The 16,323-nt window shown below is 40.5% G+C and overlaps 1 protein-coding gene across 15 annotated transcripts in view; it reads left to right on the top strand.

Moving 5' to 3' along the window:
• Positions 1–12,909, top strand: part of KYAT1 (kynurenine aminotransferase 1) — an 82,244-nt gene extending 69,335 nt beyond the window's left edge. For 14 of the 15 annotated variants that reach the window (XM_074284920.1, XM_074284917.1, XM_074284909.1 and 11 more), the window contains 12 exons: positions 175–233; positions 2,621–2,768; positions 3,000–3,149; positions 3,258–3,344; positions 3,566–3,694; positions 4,363–4,483; positions 8,010–8,086; positions 8,231–8,320; positions 11,048–11,234; positions 11,327–11,406; positions 11,602–11,688; positions 12,105–12,909. In XM_074284920.1, coding sequence (XP_074141021.1) covers positions 181–233; positions 2,621–2,768; positions 3,000–3,149; positions 3,258–3,344; positions 3,566–3,694; positions 4,363–4,483; positions 8,010–8,086; positions 8,231–8,320; positions 11,048–11,234; positions 11,327–11,406; positions 11,602–11,688; positions 12,105–12,170 — 1,275 coding nt within the window. In that variant the 5' untranslated portion in view covers positions 175–180 and the 3' untranslated portion in view covers positions 12,171–12,909. Of the gene's footprint in view, positions 1–174; positions 234–2,620; positions 2,769–2,999; positions 3,150–3,257; positions 3,345–3,565; positions 3,695–4,362; positions 4,515–8,009; positions 8,087–8,196; positions 8,321–11,047; positions 11,235–11,326; positions 11,407–11,601; positions 11,689–12,104 lie in introns of all 15 variants that reach the window. The other variant, XM_074284916.1, reaches the window with a different exon arrangement.
• The last annotated feature ends 3,414 nt before the right edge of the window (positions 12,910–16,323 follow it).

Raw genomic sequence — 16,323 nt, 5'->3', positions numbered from 1 at the left:
ATCTTTTTTTTTTTTTTAAATGAGGCTCTTTTTTTTTTCCTTGATGTGGGGGTGGAGCTAAGGTTGACTGGTCCAAGCAGAAGAGGGAGGGACACTCACTCTACTTTTCTCTGGGGAAGGAAGCCTGTCTTCTCCCAGTACTTATACTCTTGCTCCGTCTTCTTCCCTATTCAGGTTAAAATGTCTAAGCAAGTGCAGGCTCGAAGGCTGGAAGGCATTGACAAGAACCCTTGGTGAGTAAGAAGAGAGAGTGAGTGTGTGTGTGTGTTTAGGATTTGGGGGAAATGAAAGAGACTGGAGGGCTGAGGGGGAAGACAAAAGAATTAACCAGAATCTTTGGGTGGTCTAGAACAAAAATATGTGTGAACCAGGAAATTAGGAAAGAGGGGTGTCAGAATGGGAAATAATTAAATCTATATAAGTAGGAGGAAGGAGGAGGGAGAAGGAGGACCTTAAGCCCTGGGATTTCGAAAGTTTTCAGCCTACACAAATGTGTGATTAGATTTGTCCCATTTGCCCTTACTGTGGTGAGGAAGATTTGGAAGCCAAAACTCTCTGGACTGAGAGAGGGAGGAATTAGGAGTAGGGGATATCTACCACGAGGAATAGGAGGAGATAGGAGGCCTGAGTAAGGCAATTAGTGAATTCTAAAGGCCTTCTGAGTTGCCTGTGGTCTGCTGTCATTCACTCAGTGCAATGACAAACCTAGAGAGACTTAGGAAAATGAATGAGATTGTATCTATCCTTGATAAGTCATTTAACTTCTGTCTGCCTTAGTTCTTCAACAGTAAAAAGCAGATCATAATAACCTCCATCTTCCATGTGGTTGTGTACCAAGAGGTAATTGTAAATTTTTTAGCACAGTGCTTGGCACATAGTAGGTGTTTAATAAATGCTTGTTCCTTTCTCCTTTTTCTCTCAGGACTTACAACTGGGCAAGGAATAGATACAGAACTATAAAGATGTAGAACTATATAAATGTTAGCTATTCAATAGAAGCTAATAGTAATAACTAACATTTATATAGTTCTTAGGATGTACCAAGCTTCTTCCTCAGTGTTTTAATGTCTTATACTATGTAAGCAATGACTTTTTTTGAGGACAGAACGGGGAATTTGAGAAGATTATATCAATGGATTGAAAAATAGTTTTTAATGTGCCGGGGTTTACTATGTTCTAGATACTGGGCCAAGCTCTGGGAATACAAAACAAGGCAAAAAGGATCTACAAAAGACTATGCACAAACATGCATACACACATATATATTTATGATAAACTGGAGATAACCTCAGAGGTAGAGATTGGGAATGCTTTTTGGTAGGAAGTAAGATTTTAGCAGACTTGAAGGAAATCAAGGAGGGAGAGCATGTCAGGTATGAGACAGCCAGTGGAAATGCAGTTTAAAAGAAGGCAGCTGGGCTCACAGGTGGCAGAGTAGACAGGGCCCTAAAATCAGGAAGACCTAAATTCAAATTTGGCCTTAGACTCTTAACACTTACTAGTTGTGTGATCCTGGGTAAGTCACTTAATCCCCATTGCCTCTCCCCTCAAAAAAACCCAAAGATGCACAGGGCCAGGATATGGGAGTGTCTTGTGCAAAGTACAGAAAGGAGCTCAGGATCACTGAATCTTAGAGAATGTAGAGGGGAATTATGTGTAAATTTGTAATAATAATCACAGCTAGGTTCCAAACAGCTTTAAAAATATTTCATAACAATCCTAGGAAGTAGGTGGTGTTAGTTTTATTTCCATTTTACAGATGGGGAAACTGCAATAAACCAAGGTTTTTAACCTACCTAGGCCCAGAGTTTGAGGCCAGATTTGAATCTAGCACTTCCTGGATCCAGGCCTAGGAATAGCTAGCATGTCACCTATCTATCATGAATGGAAAGATAGGAAAGGAACCAGGTTATCTACAAAACTTTTGTTAAAATGGTCTGAAAGGCAGAGTCCTGCCTTTGATACATGCTTCTTGTGCCATTCTGGGCAGATCACCTCAGCCCTCAGTGTTCTAAGCAGAGAAGAAGCTGACCTGCCTTGGTAGAGAGTATTTTCCCAACTGGAAGTATCCTATGCTAACAAAATTAATAGTCCTATCTCTATATACATATCCTTTCTGAGAACCTTTTGTCCTTGCTTCTCCTGAAGAGTCATAATGGGCATGGACAGGACTTGGGGAGCAATGGGATGTCCTCTGTTTCATGATCACTGTACTTTGTAGCCAGAAGCTCAGGGCCACTTATTTCCTAAGGGCTTTCTGAGAACCTGGACTTTCTGTAGAAACCTTGCTACAGAGCCAGCAGATGACAATTTAGGACTTCACAGAGATAGGAGGGTAGAGAGGAGGAAGAGAATGGCCCATCTCCCAGAGGTGAGTAGCAAAGGATGGGAGTTCAGAAACTTAGCTAGCAAATCACCTCTCTGGACCTCAGTTTAACAGGAGCGTTGGATTTGTAAGGTCCATTTCAGCTGATCCTTTGACACAGCTCTGGCTTTCTTCTAACCCTTTGGGCCATGGAGCAGACCAGACACCAGTGTCTCCCACCTTCTGTCCATGTCCATGGACATGTTGTTCCTTATTCCCTAATTCTATTTTCCTGGTTTTCCATTCCCCCCCCAGGGTGGAATTTGTGAAGTTGGCCAATGAGAATGAGGCTGTGAACTTGGGCCAGGGCTTCCCTGATTTTGCACCTCCAGAATTCTCCACGGAAGCGTTCACGCAGGCTGTCACCAGAGACATCATGCTCAATCAGTACACTCGCGGTTTTGTGCGTCCCCTCTCCTCTCCCTGCACAGTCTCCTTTTCCTCAGTCCATTCCAGAACCACCCCACTCCCCTATAACCTGAATATAATGACCATATTTAATCAGTAAATCTTTCTGCTTATTTGTCTTCCCCCTAAGAATATGGGGATTTGAGTTCCAAAATCAAAAGGGATAAAAAGGAAAACTAGCCCACCCAGGGAGACAGTCTGGTAATCCTCTCAATTCCTTCCACAGGGTCACCCTCCCCTGGTAAAGGTCCTGGCTCAGTTCTTTGGAAAGCTGCTGAAACAAGACATCGATCCCTTAAAAGATGTGCTTGTGACAGTGGGTGCCTATGGAGCCCTCTTTTATGCTTTCCAGGCCCTAGTGGATGAAGGAGATGAGGTGAGAAATGGAAAGAGGGAAGAAATAGAGGTCTGAAGGTAGAAGTTCCATGTAAAGTGGTTGTCTGGTCCTAATGGCAATTCCCCTCCTTACCTTCATTGTACCCAGGTCATTCTCATTGAACCCTATTTTGACTGCTATGAGCCCATGACAAAGATGGCTGGTGGCCGTCCCGTGTTTGTGTCACTAAAACCGGTGAGAATTTCACAGGACCCCAGGCAGGGTGGGTAGGGTTCAAGGCCAGATGCTAGGAAGTAAATGTAGCTGAATCCTGTCTCTTTAGGGGCTGGGGGGGGGGGGCACATGGGAGGAAGGAAAGTAAAGAGAAGGTGAGAGCAGGGAGGCATTAGGGCAAGAAGAAGACTAGTCTGGGAAACTGAAGGCAGTTCTGGCTTCTCTCTGGCTTCCTCTACTAGCCACCATATGATGATGGCAAAGTGATGTCCAGTGGTGACTGGAAGTTAGATCCAGATGAACTGGCCAGCAAGTTCTCCCCTCGAACCAAAGCCATCGTCATCAACACACCCAACAACCCTTTGGGCAAGGTAAATGTTATACTTTTCTTGGGAGGTCCAGAAAGAAATTCACCAGAATGTCCATTGTGAAAAACTCAACATATACATATTAGCATTTCTAAGTTATACTCTTAGGAATTTAAGTGTCAGACTGAGAGCTTAAGTAATTTGTAAACACACAGCCTTTATGTCAGAGCTAAAATTTGAATCCTTCTTACTAGGGGCAAGATTAGCTCTCCACTACTTTATTTTGCTGTCTAATTCTATCTTATATAATCTTATATAATTTAAGGTTTATAAAGTATTTACATTATATTCGTGACCTCATTTGATACTTGAGGTTGTGCAGGTATAAGACTTTATTTATAAGACAGAAGAGGGAAATGGAGGTATAGAAAAGTGAAATGACCTTCCTGGGGTCATATAATTAAGACAGCTAAAACTTGAACTCAGGTGTATTGAATGAGTTCAGTGTTCTTCCTACTTTATTATAATATATTATTTAGGAGAGGCATAAAATATATCTTGGTAATCCTCTCCTCCTTTGATTGGAGCTGGGTTGTCTGCTATCCCTTCAAATGCTCTCAGTAGTACTCCCCTTTCTCCCTGGGGGTAGGGTGAGTCCCTGCTGGATTGTATTCCATCATGGGCCTATTTTTTCTTTTCTCTTCTCTCCCCTCCCCTCCTTTTCCTTACAGGTGTTCAGCAAAGAAGAACTTGAGCTAATAGCAAATCTGTGCAAAAAACATGATGTCCTGTGCTTCAGTGATGAGGTTTACCAGTGGCTGGTATATGATGAAGAGAAACACATCAGCATAGGTATGCAAGCTTGGGCAAGGCCCCTCCAGAAGTGAAGGGATAGGACCTAGCACTGGCTAGCCCAGTGAGTCTTATAAACAATAATTTGTTAAGTGCCAGCATTGCCAAGCACTTCAGGTACAAAGAAAAGTAAATTTAACAAGCATTTTTTCATGTCTTCTGCTAGCAAAACATTGTACCAAATCTCGGGGGACAACCCAAAGTTCAGATGAGTTGTGATCCCTGCCTTTATGGACTGAGAATCCTACCCACAGCATTCTGAGCCCATGGTCATTCAGCCATCGTCTGAAGGCCTCCAGGGAGAGGAAAACCACCACTTCTCAAAGTAGCTCACCTCCTTTAGGGGTGACTTTAATTATTCGAAACTTTTTTCTTATATTCTTTTCCAAAGATGTCATTGTTTCTGGTCCTGTCCTTTGGCAAAACTCATCTGCTTCTTGAGTTTTTCAAATCTGTCATGGCCTCTAAAACTTTCATTTCTCCAAGTTTAAATATCTCCAGCTCTTTCATCCACTCCATATAGCAGAGTGTCCAATACTTTCAGATCCTTGATCACTCTTTTCTGGATATGCTCCTAGTTTGTCTGTGTCTTTATTAAATTGGGGTGCTCAGAACTAAGCATAGTTTCCCAGATGTGGCCTGACCAGGGCAAATAATCATGGTACTATTAATTCCTTATTTCTGGATTCAATAATTTCTTTAATTGAGCCTATCATAGATAACTATCAATTTTGGCTTACCAAAGGGCTTTCCTCCAACACAGTCCTGCCTGTCACAATTTGGCTCATCAAAGTCTTTAACAAAGAATGTTCAACACTGTTGTTGTCTTTATTGGAAGTTTTCTTGTAGAGGCCAGAGGATTAATTTTGTCAGATATGTTGTAATTAGTTCCATGTGAGAATTCAACCATATGGCCTTCAAAACTTCTTTCAACTCTAAACTTAATTGAATTAAATAGCTCAAGACTTGAGAACATATTTGTGGGCCTCTCCTCTAGAGACCACTTTCCAAGTTGACATCAATCCACTGATAACAGTTCTTTGGGTATAGAGATTTAGCCAGTTCAAAATTCACTTATCTAACTCATCTAATTCATCCCTGTCACAGGAATCACCTGAAATTTTATTTAAATGCTTTGCTATGATCCAAGTATGCTATGCCTGTAGAATTCCTTTAATCTACTAAAGATTCAATTAAGTTTAGAGTTGAAAGAAGTTTTGAAGGCCATATGGTTGAATTCTCACATGGAACTAATTACAACATATCTGACAAAATTAATCCTCTGGCCTCTACAAGAAAACTTCCAATAAAGACAACAACAGTGTTGAACAATAAATAGTGTTCTATTCACTTCATGTAGCATCAGTTCAAAGGCTTTCCAGGCCTTTCTGAAATCAGCCTGCTGATTATTTCTTATTGAACAATAGTATTCCATAACATTCATAAACCATAACTTGTTCAGCCTTTCCCCAACTATGGGTATCCACTCAGTTTCCAGTTCCTTACCACTACAAAAAGGGCTACCACAAACATTTCTGCACATGTGGGTCCTTCTCCCTTTTTTATGATCTCTTTAGAATACAGACCCAGTAGAGATAGTGCTGAATCAAAGGGAATGCACAGTTGGATAGCCCTTTATTTATTTATTTATTTTTAAATTTTATTTTTTTATAGGCTGGGGTTAAGTGACTTGCCCAGGGTCACACAGCTAGGAAGTGTTAAGTGTCTGAGACCAGATTTGAACTCGGGACCTCCTGAATTCAAGGCTGGTGCTCTATCCACTGCGCCACCTAGCTGCCCTGGATAGCCCTTTATTAAACTATTTCTTTAATAATAATAAGTTCTAAAATTTTCCCTGGAATATGTTAGACTTACTAGTATATTATTAACCTTTTCCCTTTGTTGAAAAATAAGGCAACAATTGCCCTTCTATAGCTCTTCAACTCTTCTCTCCTTTCCAGATATCTTCCAAGAAGGATGAAAGCAGTTCAGTTCATCCCATAATTCTTTGAGATCTTGTGCATCTAAGCCTACATGCTCTAGATACTCAATCCATAAATCTACAAGCATTTAAGGACCTCTTGTGCGCCACTCTACTAGATACTGAAGACACAAATGAATCAATCTCTGTTTTGGGAGTACTTAAATCCTATTTAAGGGACAAAATAGATATATACATATTAAGTATAGTCAAAATAAATACAAGGTAAATGGTGACTGCAGGGTGGCAATTGAGGGAAAGGGAATCAGGAAAGGTTTCATGTAGAAGAAGCTTCTTGAGCTGAATTTTGAAGGGATTCTAAGAGATTGAAGTGCATTCTTCATTGAGGGAATATGGAGAGTGCATTCTAGTCAGAGAATTACCATGAAAATTGCAGAGATGAGAATCGGCATCATATGTGGAAAAAACTCAACAAGGTCAGTATAGCTGGAGGAGCAGTTCACAAAGAGGAGTAATATATAATAAGTCTGGAAAAGTGGGGGACAGATTGGGAAAGGCCAACAGATTTTACTTTTTATCCTAGAGGCAATAGGATCAAAGATTTAGAGCTGGAAGAGACCTGTAAGTGCAGATCCTCCTTTCACAGATAAGAAATTTTGAATCTTGAGAAATTAAGTGATTTGCTCAACAAGATCACAGATAGGAGCAGCAAAGCCAGGATTTGAACCCAGTTCTTCTGCCTCCTTTTATTAGAATCTCAAGTTTACAGACTTTGTGCCTTCACATATAAACATCTGAAGTTTCAAGCTTCATTGTTGGCTTCTTTCTCAGATATTGCTTTTCCTATGATATACCTGTTACTTCCTGTGGCATCAGACTTGTCATATCTACCCAGGACATTTTCTCCTCCATGGAGAGCTTATTTATTTAGTGGACAGAACACAGGAAGGGATGTTAGATGAATTCCAATTATCTCATCAGTTCTCCCACTTCATTTCACCTTGCTCTTGAGTTTCATGTTTCACCTGAATGCCCCTGTTCTGTCTCTACTTGAAGGACTAATTTACTTAGGATGTGAGACACAAGTTTATAAGATTCAAGACAAAGTCCCAGTTGTCTATTTAGATTTTCCCATTGTATTTTGTCTTGCCACCACTCTCCATTTTCTTTTCCCTTATTTATCTGGACAGTAGGCTCTCTGTCCTTCTAGCCAGTAATTCTCACTGCTAGGAAGCACCTCAGCCCACATGCTTGTATCTGGGCATACAGGGAATGTGCATATAGCTGGACTGATCCCATTAAAGAGAGTCTGTGTAAGAAATGATGAAGGGGGGATCCATTCAGAGAAACCCAGAAAGATTTATGTAAATTTATGTAAACTAATAGATAAATGACTGAAAGAATTAGCGGCTCCAAGCAGGAGCAAGAGAAAAAGAGAACACGCCAGCTTGTACTGTGTTCTTCAGAAGATGCTTAGTGCCCTTGGTTTCTTGGCCTGCTGCAGCCCACCGTGGGGCACTTGACCACCCCACCATTCAGTTTGTCACAATCCTCCCAACAGCCATTTTCTCTTTTCCTTGGCAGCCAGTCTTCCAGGAATGTGGGAACGCACCCTGACTATTGGCAGTGCAGGAAAAACTTTTAGTGTCACTGGTTGGAAGGTAAGCCTTGGGAAAATATGGGGACCTGAAAGATCAAAGTAAAGGAAATCTGCTTGAGAGCAAGAGTGAAAAAAAAAAAAAAGTAAGTTTTGGAGAGAATGGGGATCTAGAGAAGAATCTAATCCTTTTCTTACTCTGGTCCAGGTGGGCTGGGTTCTAGGCCCAGATCATCTTATGAAGCATCTTCGGACTGTTCACCAGAATTCCCTGTATCACTGCCCAACACAAGCCCAGGTAAGGGAACTCCTTTCTTTCATGAGATCTTCTGGAATTTGGGCAGGGACTCTGGAGATTCATAAAGATCAATCTCTAGACCTTGAGATGGACCTTGCCCTCATCTCATTTCTATTGTCACCATGAAGAGTGAGTGTTCAAAGGAAGGGGTGACTTTAGGAAACCTAATGGAGCAGGAACTATTGTACTTAGAGTTTACTTAGATTCTAGCAAAGAATTCGAAAAAGTCTCTTAGCCTTAATTTGTGGATAAGGTAGAAGGATGTGGGGTTAGACTAATAATAGTGCAGGAAGTAGGTTCAGCACACTCTTAGGCTCTTGCCATGTGAAGACCAGCTGGAAGAACTAGAAAGACTTTTTAGAAGAAAACACTATGTGAAGGACTCCTATGGGGAAGAGATTGGCCTTGTTCTGTTAGGCCCCAGAAGACCAAATGAAGGCTCACTAGTTGAAGGGAAGCAGATTTAGGCTGGTAGAGAACATCTTAACAACTGGCGTTGTCCTAAAGTGCCTCAGACGGCTTTCAGAGGTCATGCCCTGTCACCTTCATCAGAGACTCTCGGGTAAAGGTTGGATTATCAGGCACAGGGTAATATTGTAAAGGAAATTCTTGGCCAGATAGGAATTGGACAAGATGGGGTCAAAGTGCTCTCTCTCTTCTGAGATTCTGTGATTAAATGTATTTATTGAACCTTGCCCACTCTAGGTGCTAGATACTGGCTGATACAAAGAATCATGATAGTGCTCCAGTTGTCAGTCAACTATTATTAAAAACCACACTTAAAGGGCAGCTTGATGGTGCAGTGAATAGAGTATTGGCCTTGGACTCAGTAGGACCTGAGTTCAAATCTGGCCTCAGTCACTTAATACTTCCTAGCTGTGTGACCCTGGGCAAGTCACTTAATTGCCTCACAAAAGAAAAACACAAAAAAAAACTACACTTGCAAAATCCATCCTTCACAAATGTACCAAAGTAATCCTCCTCAGGTACAGGTCTGATCTGGTCACTTTCCTCCTGCTCTGAAACCTTCATTGATTCTCTAAGTACCATGAAGGTAAAATACAAGCTTCTCATCTAAGTTTTCCAACTGGACTTCATTCCTGGCTGGCTGGCCTCATTTCATATCCCTTCTATGTTCCATCTGAATGGGATAATTAGTTGTTTTCTGTATTCATTATGCTCCCTCCTGCTCCCTGTAGTCCATCCCCTCATCTCCACTTTCAGAATTTCTCCTTGGGATAGTGGGGAGCCTTGGAAGATATTTGAGCAGGATAAGTGACAAGATCATAGGATTATAAAATTTAAGAGCGAAAATGAACTTGAAAAATATCCAGTCTTACAGAAGAAGAAACTGAAGCTTAGAGGAGACTTTATTCATTTAGTTGGTGACAGAAGTCTAATGAAAATAGGGTTCTAAAAAGATGAAATTTGAGGCTTGCGAATGAGTGATTGGAAAGGGGAGATATTAGAGACAGAAAGACCAGTTAATAGTCCTGATAAAAACCTGAAGTAAGTTGGAATTGATAGGAATAATAATTACAACTTACAAGTACATAGCATTCTAAGACTGACAGAGTACTTTATTTATTTATTTATTATAGCTTTTTATTTACAAGATATGTGCATGGGTAATTTTTCAGCATTGACAATTGCAAAACCTTTTGTTCCAATTTTTCCCCTCCTTCCCCCAGTTGACAGGTTGACCAATACATATTAAATATGTTAAAGTGTAAGTTAAATACAATATATGTATACATGTCCAAACAGTTATTTTGCTGTACAAAAAGAATCGGACTTTGAAATAATGTATAATTAGCCTGTGAAGGAAATAAAAAATGCTGGTGGACAAAAATAGAGGGATTGGGAGTTCTATGTAGTGGTTCATAGTCATCTCCTAGAGTTTTTTTTGCTGGGTGTAGCTGGTTCTCTTCATTATTGGACAAATGGAACTGATTTGGTTCATCTCATTGTTGAAGAGGGCCATGTCCATCACAAATGATCATCATACAGTATTGTTATTGAAGTATATAATGATCTCCTGGTCCTGTTTATTTCACTCAGCATCAGTTCATGTAAATCTCTCTAGGCCTCTCTGAAATCATCCTGTTGGTGATTTCTTACAGAGCAATAATATTCCATAGCATTCCTATACCACAATTTATTTAGCCATTCTCCAATTGGTGGGCATCCACTCAGTTTCCAGTTTCTGGCCACTACAAAGAGGGCTGCCACAAACATTCTTGCACATGTGGGTCCCTTTCCCTTCTTTAGTATTTCTTTGGGATATAAGCCCCGTAGTAACACTGCTGGGTCAAAGGGTATGCACAGTTTGATAACTATTTGAGCATAGTTCCAAATTGCTCTCCAGAACGGCTGGGCTGTATTCACAATTCCACCAACAATGTTTCAGTGTCCCAGTTTTCCCGCATCCCCTCCAACATTCTGCATTATCTTTCCCTGTCATTCTAGCCAATCTGACAGGTGTGTAGTGGTATCTCAGAGTTGACAAAGTACTTTATTCGCCACAAACAAAACTACAAGGTGGGTAGTACAAGTATTGTTATTATCTAGTTGACAGAGGGAAACTCAGGCCTAGATGAGGTGAAGGACATATCCTAGGTCACAGCTACATGACATTGCAGATGATGACTGGGTCTAGTTAGGTGGAAGGTTATTCTTGACAGCATCCTGGCTAGCCCCTACCCTGCTCTTTCTCCTCCATTTCAGGAAGCTGTATCTTCCAGTTTTTCGAGGGAGTTGCGGCTCTTTGGTGAGCCAGATAGCTACTTTGTCCAGTTGCCTAAGGATGTTCAGAAAAGGCGAGATCATATGCTGAATAGCTTGCAGGCCATTGGCATGAGGCCCATTGTCCCCCAGGGCACCTACTTCCTCATGGTAGACATCTCCAGCTTCAGTGAGTCTGGGGGAAGAGGCAGAGTGTGGCTGGGGGGAGGGAAGGGGAAGGGAACACTGGGAATTCATCTAGTGCCTTCATGTGGTCCCCAGAGAAAAAGATGCCCAACCTGCCCGGCTCCGAGGGGGAGGCCTATGACTCCCGCTTCATTAAGTGGATGATCAAGAACAAGGTGAGAAGGACAGGGCGGTGCCTCCTACCAAGCCCTTTCTCTCTCTTTTAGGCTCGGATCAGGTAAGACCCCTTGTGGCTTCGGCCTTCTCCAAAATGGTAGCTCTGGACAAGAATGTTCCACCTGTTCCCACCCCACCCCCACCCCCCAGACACTCTCAGGACTCCTTCCCTGAGAACCTGTTTCTCCCCCCAGGGCTTGGTGGCCATCCCAGTCTCGGTGTTCTGCAGCTTGGAGCAGAAGGGGCATTTTGAGCACTACATCCGGTTCTGCTTTATGAAGGTGAGTGTGAGGAAGCAGGAGAGAAAGCAGGAGCTGGGATAGGGAGGGCCATTTCTACAAGGTCCCAAATGCAAGCTCCTCTTAACTTCAGAGGGAATTTTTTGAGCATCAGGGACCCAAAGATCCAAATTCCTGCCAGAGACTGGCATTCATTGTCTCTGTGAAACACCTACCATGTAGTGATGAACAGGTGGGCAAATGCCGGGCCCACGTCCATCAACTGCCCTTATTTTCTCTCCAGAACCACTACGCTTATGTGGGTCTTGTACCTCACCCCTCCCTGAACCCAGCATGGCCACTGGGCCTTGTCCACCATCACTGTACCTGGCATCAAGGGTGCATCCCCAGCCCTGGAGAGGGGCAAAAAGAAGGCTTATTGGCTCTTACTAAGCAAGTTGATTTTGATCTCTGTTTAGAATGACTCCACTCTCAAGGCCATGGATGATAAGCTACAGCAGTGGAAGAAAGAGCTAGAAGCCTGATTTCTGCACCGGATTTCTACACTGACTTCTCCCCCCTTTCTCCTCCAGCTCCCTTTATTTGATTGGACCCTTCCTCCTCTCTCTGTCTATCATATGTGTTTCAGGCATTCCCAAGTCTGGTGGAGGAAGGAGGGAAGTTCCTTAACTCATACCTAAGGGAAAGGTGAAAAAAGGGAGCATAGCTGCCCCAGGTCTTTGTCTTCTCCCCCACTCATTCTGCTTTAGTAAAAGTCTGCTCCTCCTTTTATATTAGGATTTGGGGATTGGGGAACCCTCACCTATCTAATATCCACACTCCTGTCCCTATGAAAGGAAACATTCAGCTTAGTCAGCATTCGGGTGGCAGGGCTCTCCCTAAAATGTTCCTCCCTCCTTTATCATTTCCTCTGCTTCCTGTTGAGTCATAAAGTGGGATTTCCCTCTACTCTACACACCTGAATCAGCCACCTCAACTGGGGATGGCTGCCAGCCAGGCCAGAGGTCACCTGCATTTTACAAGGATACCTAACACCTTGCTTTCATCCCTTTTTGGTTCCATATTGCTATAACTTATCTTGGGTTTTTTCTCTTCTTTGACTTTCAAGGTGCTAGCACATTAAAAGGGTCAACGGTAAGGCTGCCTTGCATAGCCAACCAATCATAGTCTTGGGCAGATCCCCTTAAACTTAAATTAAGAGTGTTTACCTCAAACTAAAAGCCATATTTTTCTTTTAATAAAATTTATTGCATTCTGTGTAAACTGTTGTTCTCTGTTCAAAATCCCTTTGCTTTTCACCTCTGGGGACCAATCCTATCAATTAACAAAGCACCAACAGTCATTTAAGTATTAAGTGTCTGCTATATACTGGGCACTGTGTTGAGCACTGTGGGGTTCAAAGAAAGACAAAAGAAGAGTCCCTGCTCTGAAAGTGCTTACATTATAATATAGGAGAAATTTAAATAACCAGTTACATTCAAGCTATAAACAGAGCTGAGGGGAATCAGACTGGGAAAGGCATTGGGTAAAAGATAAGACTTCAGCTGAGTAGTGAAAGAAGCCGATGGTCCTTCCATTGTATCAATCAAGCTGCTTCTTTCTAAATTGAGGACAATGTTTTAAAGATAACTTTTACATCAAAAAAGTCCAGCCAAAGATACTCTGGTTCAGCTCAAAGTCACCTGGGAGGGTAGAATGAAGAGGCCTTCAATGTAGTGCAACAGACTCCCATTATATTTCTATAAGTCCGGCTCTTTTACTTCCGAACTGGACTTAGTATTGTGCCTGATATGTAATAAATATTTGTTACTTAAATTTGCAGTAGTCTTCTGATTGGTCTCTCCCTTTTTCATAAAAAACGTGAAACGAGACACAAAATTAATATTCTTAAAACAGATCTGACTAGATTAGTTCCCTACTCAAAAATCTTCAATGATTCCCTACTGCCTTTAGGATAAAAATTAGTATATAAACTCCTTATCCTGATTTTTAAATATATAATCCTTCCTCCCAATTAAATGTAAAAACAATTTAAAACTTTTTTTTTATTTTGAATTCCAAATTTCTTTCCCTTTTCCCTCCTTCCTAAGATGGTAGGTATATATAAAATTAATAGGTTATACAGGTGTAATCATGCAAAACATTTCCATATTAGTCATGTTGTTAAAAAACACCAAAAAATGGGGGAAAAGTAAAAAAAAAAATAGTATGATTCAATCTACATTCAGATTTCATCAGTTCTTTCTCTAGATGCGAATAACATTTTTTTATCTTGAGTTTTTTGGAATTGTCCTGAGTCATTGTATTGCCCAAAATACAATGTTAGAATACCTCTCAGATTGGCTAAGATGACAGGAAAAGATAATGATGAATGTTGGAGGGGATGTGGAAAAACTGGGACACTAATACATTGTTGGTGGAATTATGAACTGATCTAACCATTCTGGAGAGCAATTTGGAACTATGCCCAATGTTGCTATCAAACTGTGCAAACCCTTTGATATCCAGCAGTATCGCTACTGGGCCTGTATCCAAAAGATTATAAAAAAGGGAAAAGGACCCACATGTGCAAAAATGTTTGTAGCATATCTTTTTGTAGGGCAAAGAACTGGAAAGTGGATGCCCATCATCTGGAGAATGGCTGAATAAGTCATGGAATATGAATGCAATGAAATATGATTGTTCTGTAAGAAATGATCAGCAGGCTGATTCCAGAAAGGCCTGGAGAGACTCACATGAACTAATGTTAAGTGAAGTGAGTAGAAACACAATGATCAATTCTGATGAATGTGGCTCTTTTCAACAATGAGATGATTCAGTCCAGTTCCAATAGACTTGTGATGAAGAAAGCCATCTACACCTGGAGAAAAGACGGTTGAGATTGAGTGTGGATCACAACATAGTATTTTAAACATTTTTGTTGTTTGCTTTTTTTTTCTTATTTTTTCCTTTTTTTTTTTTTTTTTTTTTTTTGTGCAGCATGGTAAATGTGGAAATATGTTTAGAAGAATTGTATATGTTTAACCTATATTAGATTACTTGCTGTCTAGGGAAAGGGGACAGGGAAAAGTAAGGGGAAAAAATTTGGAATACAAAATTTTGCAAAGGCAACTGTGGAAAACTATCTTTGCATGTTTTTTTGAAAAGAAAAAGCTATACAGTGTTACTACTGGGCTTATATCCTAAAGAGATCTTAAAGAAGGGAAAGGGACCTGTATGTGCAAGAATGTTTGTGGCAGCCTTCTTTGTGTGGCCAGAAACTGGAAACTACTTGGATGCCCATCAATTGGAGAATGGCTGAATAAGTTGTGGTATATGAATATTATGGAACATTATTATTCTGTAAGAAATGACCAACAGGATGATTTCAGAAAGGCCTGGAGAGACTTACATGATCTGATGCTGAGTGAAAATGAGCAGGACCAGGAGATCGTTGTGTACTTCAACAACAATACTATATGATGATCAATTCTGATGGATGTGGCCATTTTCAACAATGAGATGAACCAAATCAGTTCCAATAGAGCAGTAATGAACTGAACCAGCTACACCCAGCAAAAGAACTCTGGGAGATGACCATGACTACATAGAATTCCCAATCCCTCTATTTTTCTCTGTCTGCATTTTTTATTTCCTTCACAGGCTAATTGTATACTATTTCAAAATCTGATTCTTTTTGTACAGCAAAACAACTGTTTGGACATGTATACATATATTGTATTTAATTTATACTGAATTTATATACTTAATTTATATTGAACATGTATTGGTCAATCTGCCATCTGGGGGGATGGAGAAGGAGGAGAAAAATTAGAACAAAAAGTTTGGCAATTATCAATGTTGTAAAATTACCCATGCATATATCTGGTAAATAAAAACTATTAAAATATAAAAAAAAAAAAAGCTATTTTTTTTCTAAAGGATAGCTAAGTTATTCACAGTTGATCATTTTATGATATTGCTGTTGCTGTATGCAATGTTCTCTTGATTTTGCTCACTTCATTTCATCTCAGTTTGTCTTTCCAGGTATTTCTGAAATCTGGCTGTTCATTTTTATAGAACAATAATATTCCTTTAGAATTTTTTTTTCCCCTGAGGCAGTTGGGGTTAAGTGACTTGCCCAGGGTCACACAGCTAGGAAATGTCTGAGGGCAGATCTGAACTCAAGTTCTCCTGACTTCATGGCTGGTGCTCTATCCACTGCGCCATCTAGCCGCCCCTATTCCTTTAGAATTCTATACAACTACTTGTTCAGCCATTCCCCAAATCTTCTCAATTTCCAATTCTTTATTACCACAAAAATAGCTGGTATATACATTTGAACATGGAGGTTTTCCTTTTTTTAAAAAATGTCTTTGAAATACAGATCTAGTAGTATTTTGGGGTCAAAGTTCACAACTCCTTAATATCCCAATTATTCCCCCTCCAATATTTATCATTTTCCTTTTTCTATCATGTTAATCTGATGTGTAGTATAATTTACATTACTCTAATCAATAATAATTTTGAGCATTTTTTCATGATCATTGATAGTTTTGATTTCTACATCTGAAAGCTACCTTTGACCATTGATGGCTTATATTCTTATAAATTTGACTCATTTGAGCATTGGTTTTGTTTGTACAAAAATATTTATAGCAGTTCTATAATAGTAGCCAAAAATTGACAACAAAGGAT

This window comes from Sminthopsis crassicaudata, chromosome 2 (assembly GCF_048593235.1).
Source record: "Sminthopsis crassicaudata isolate SCR6 chromosome 2, ASM4859323v1, whole genome shotgun sequence".
Taxonomy (NCBI): domain Eukaryota; kingdom Metazoa; phylum Chordata; class Mammalia; order Dasyuromorphia; family Dasyuridae; genus Sminthopsis; species Sminthopsis crassicaudata.
This window is presented reverse-complemented; position numbering and strand designations above follow the sequence as displayed.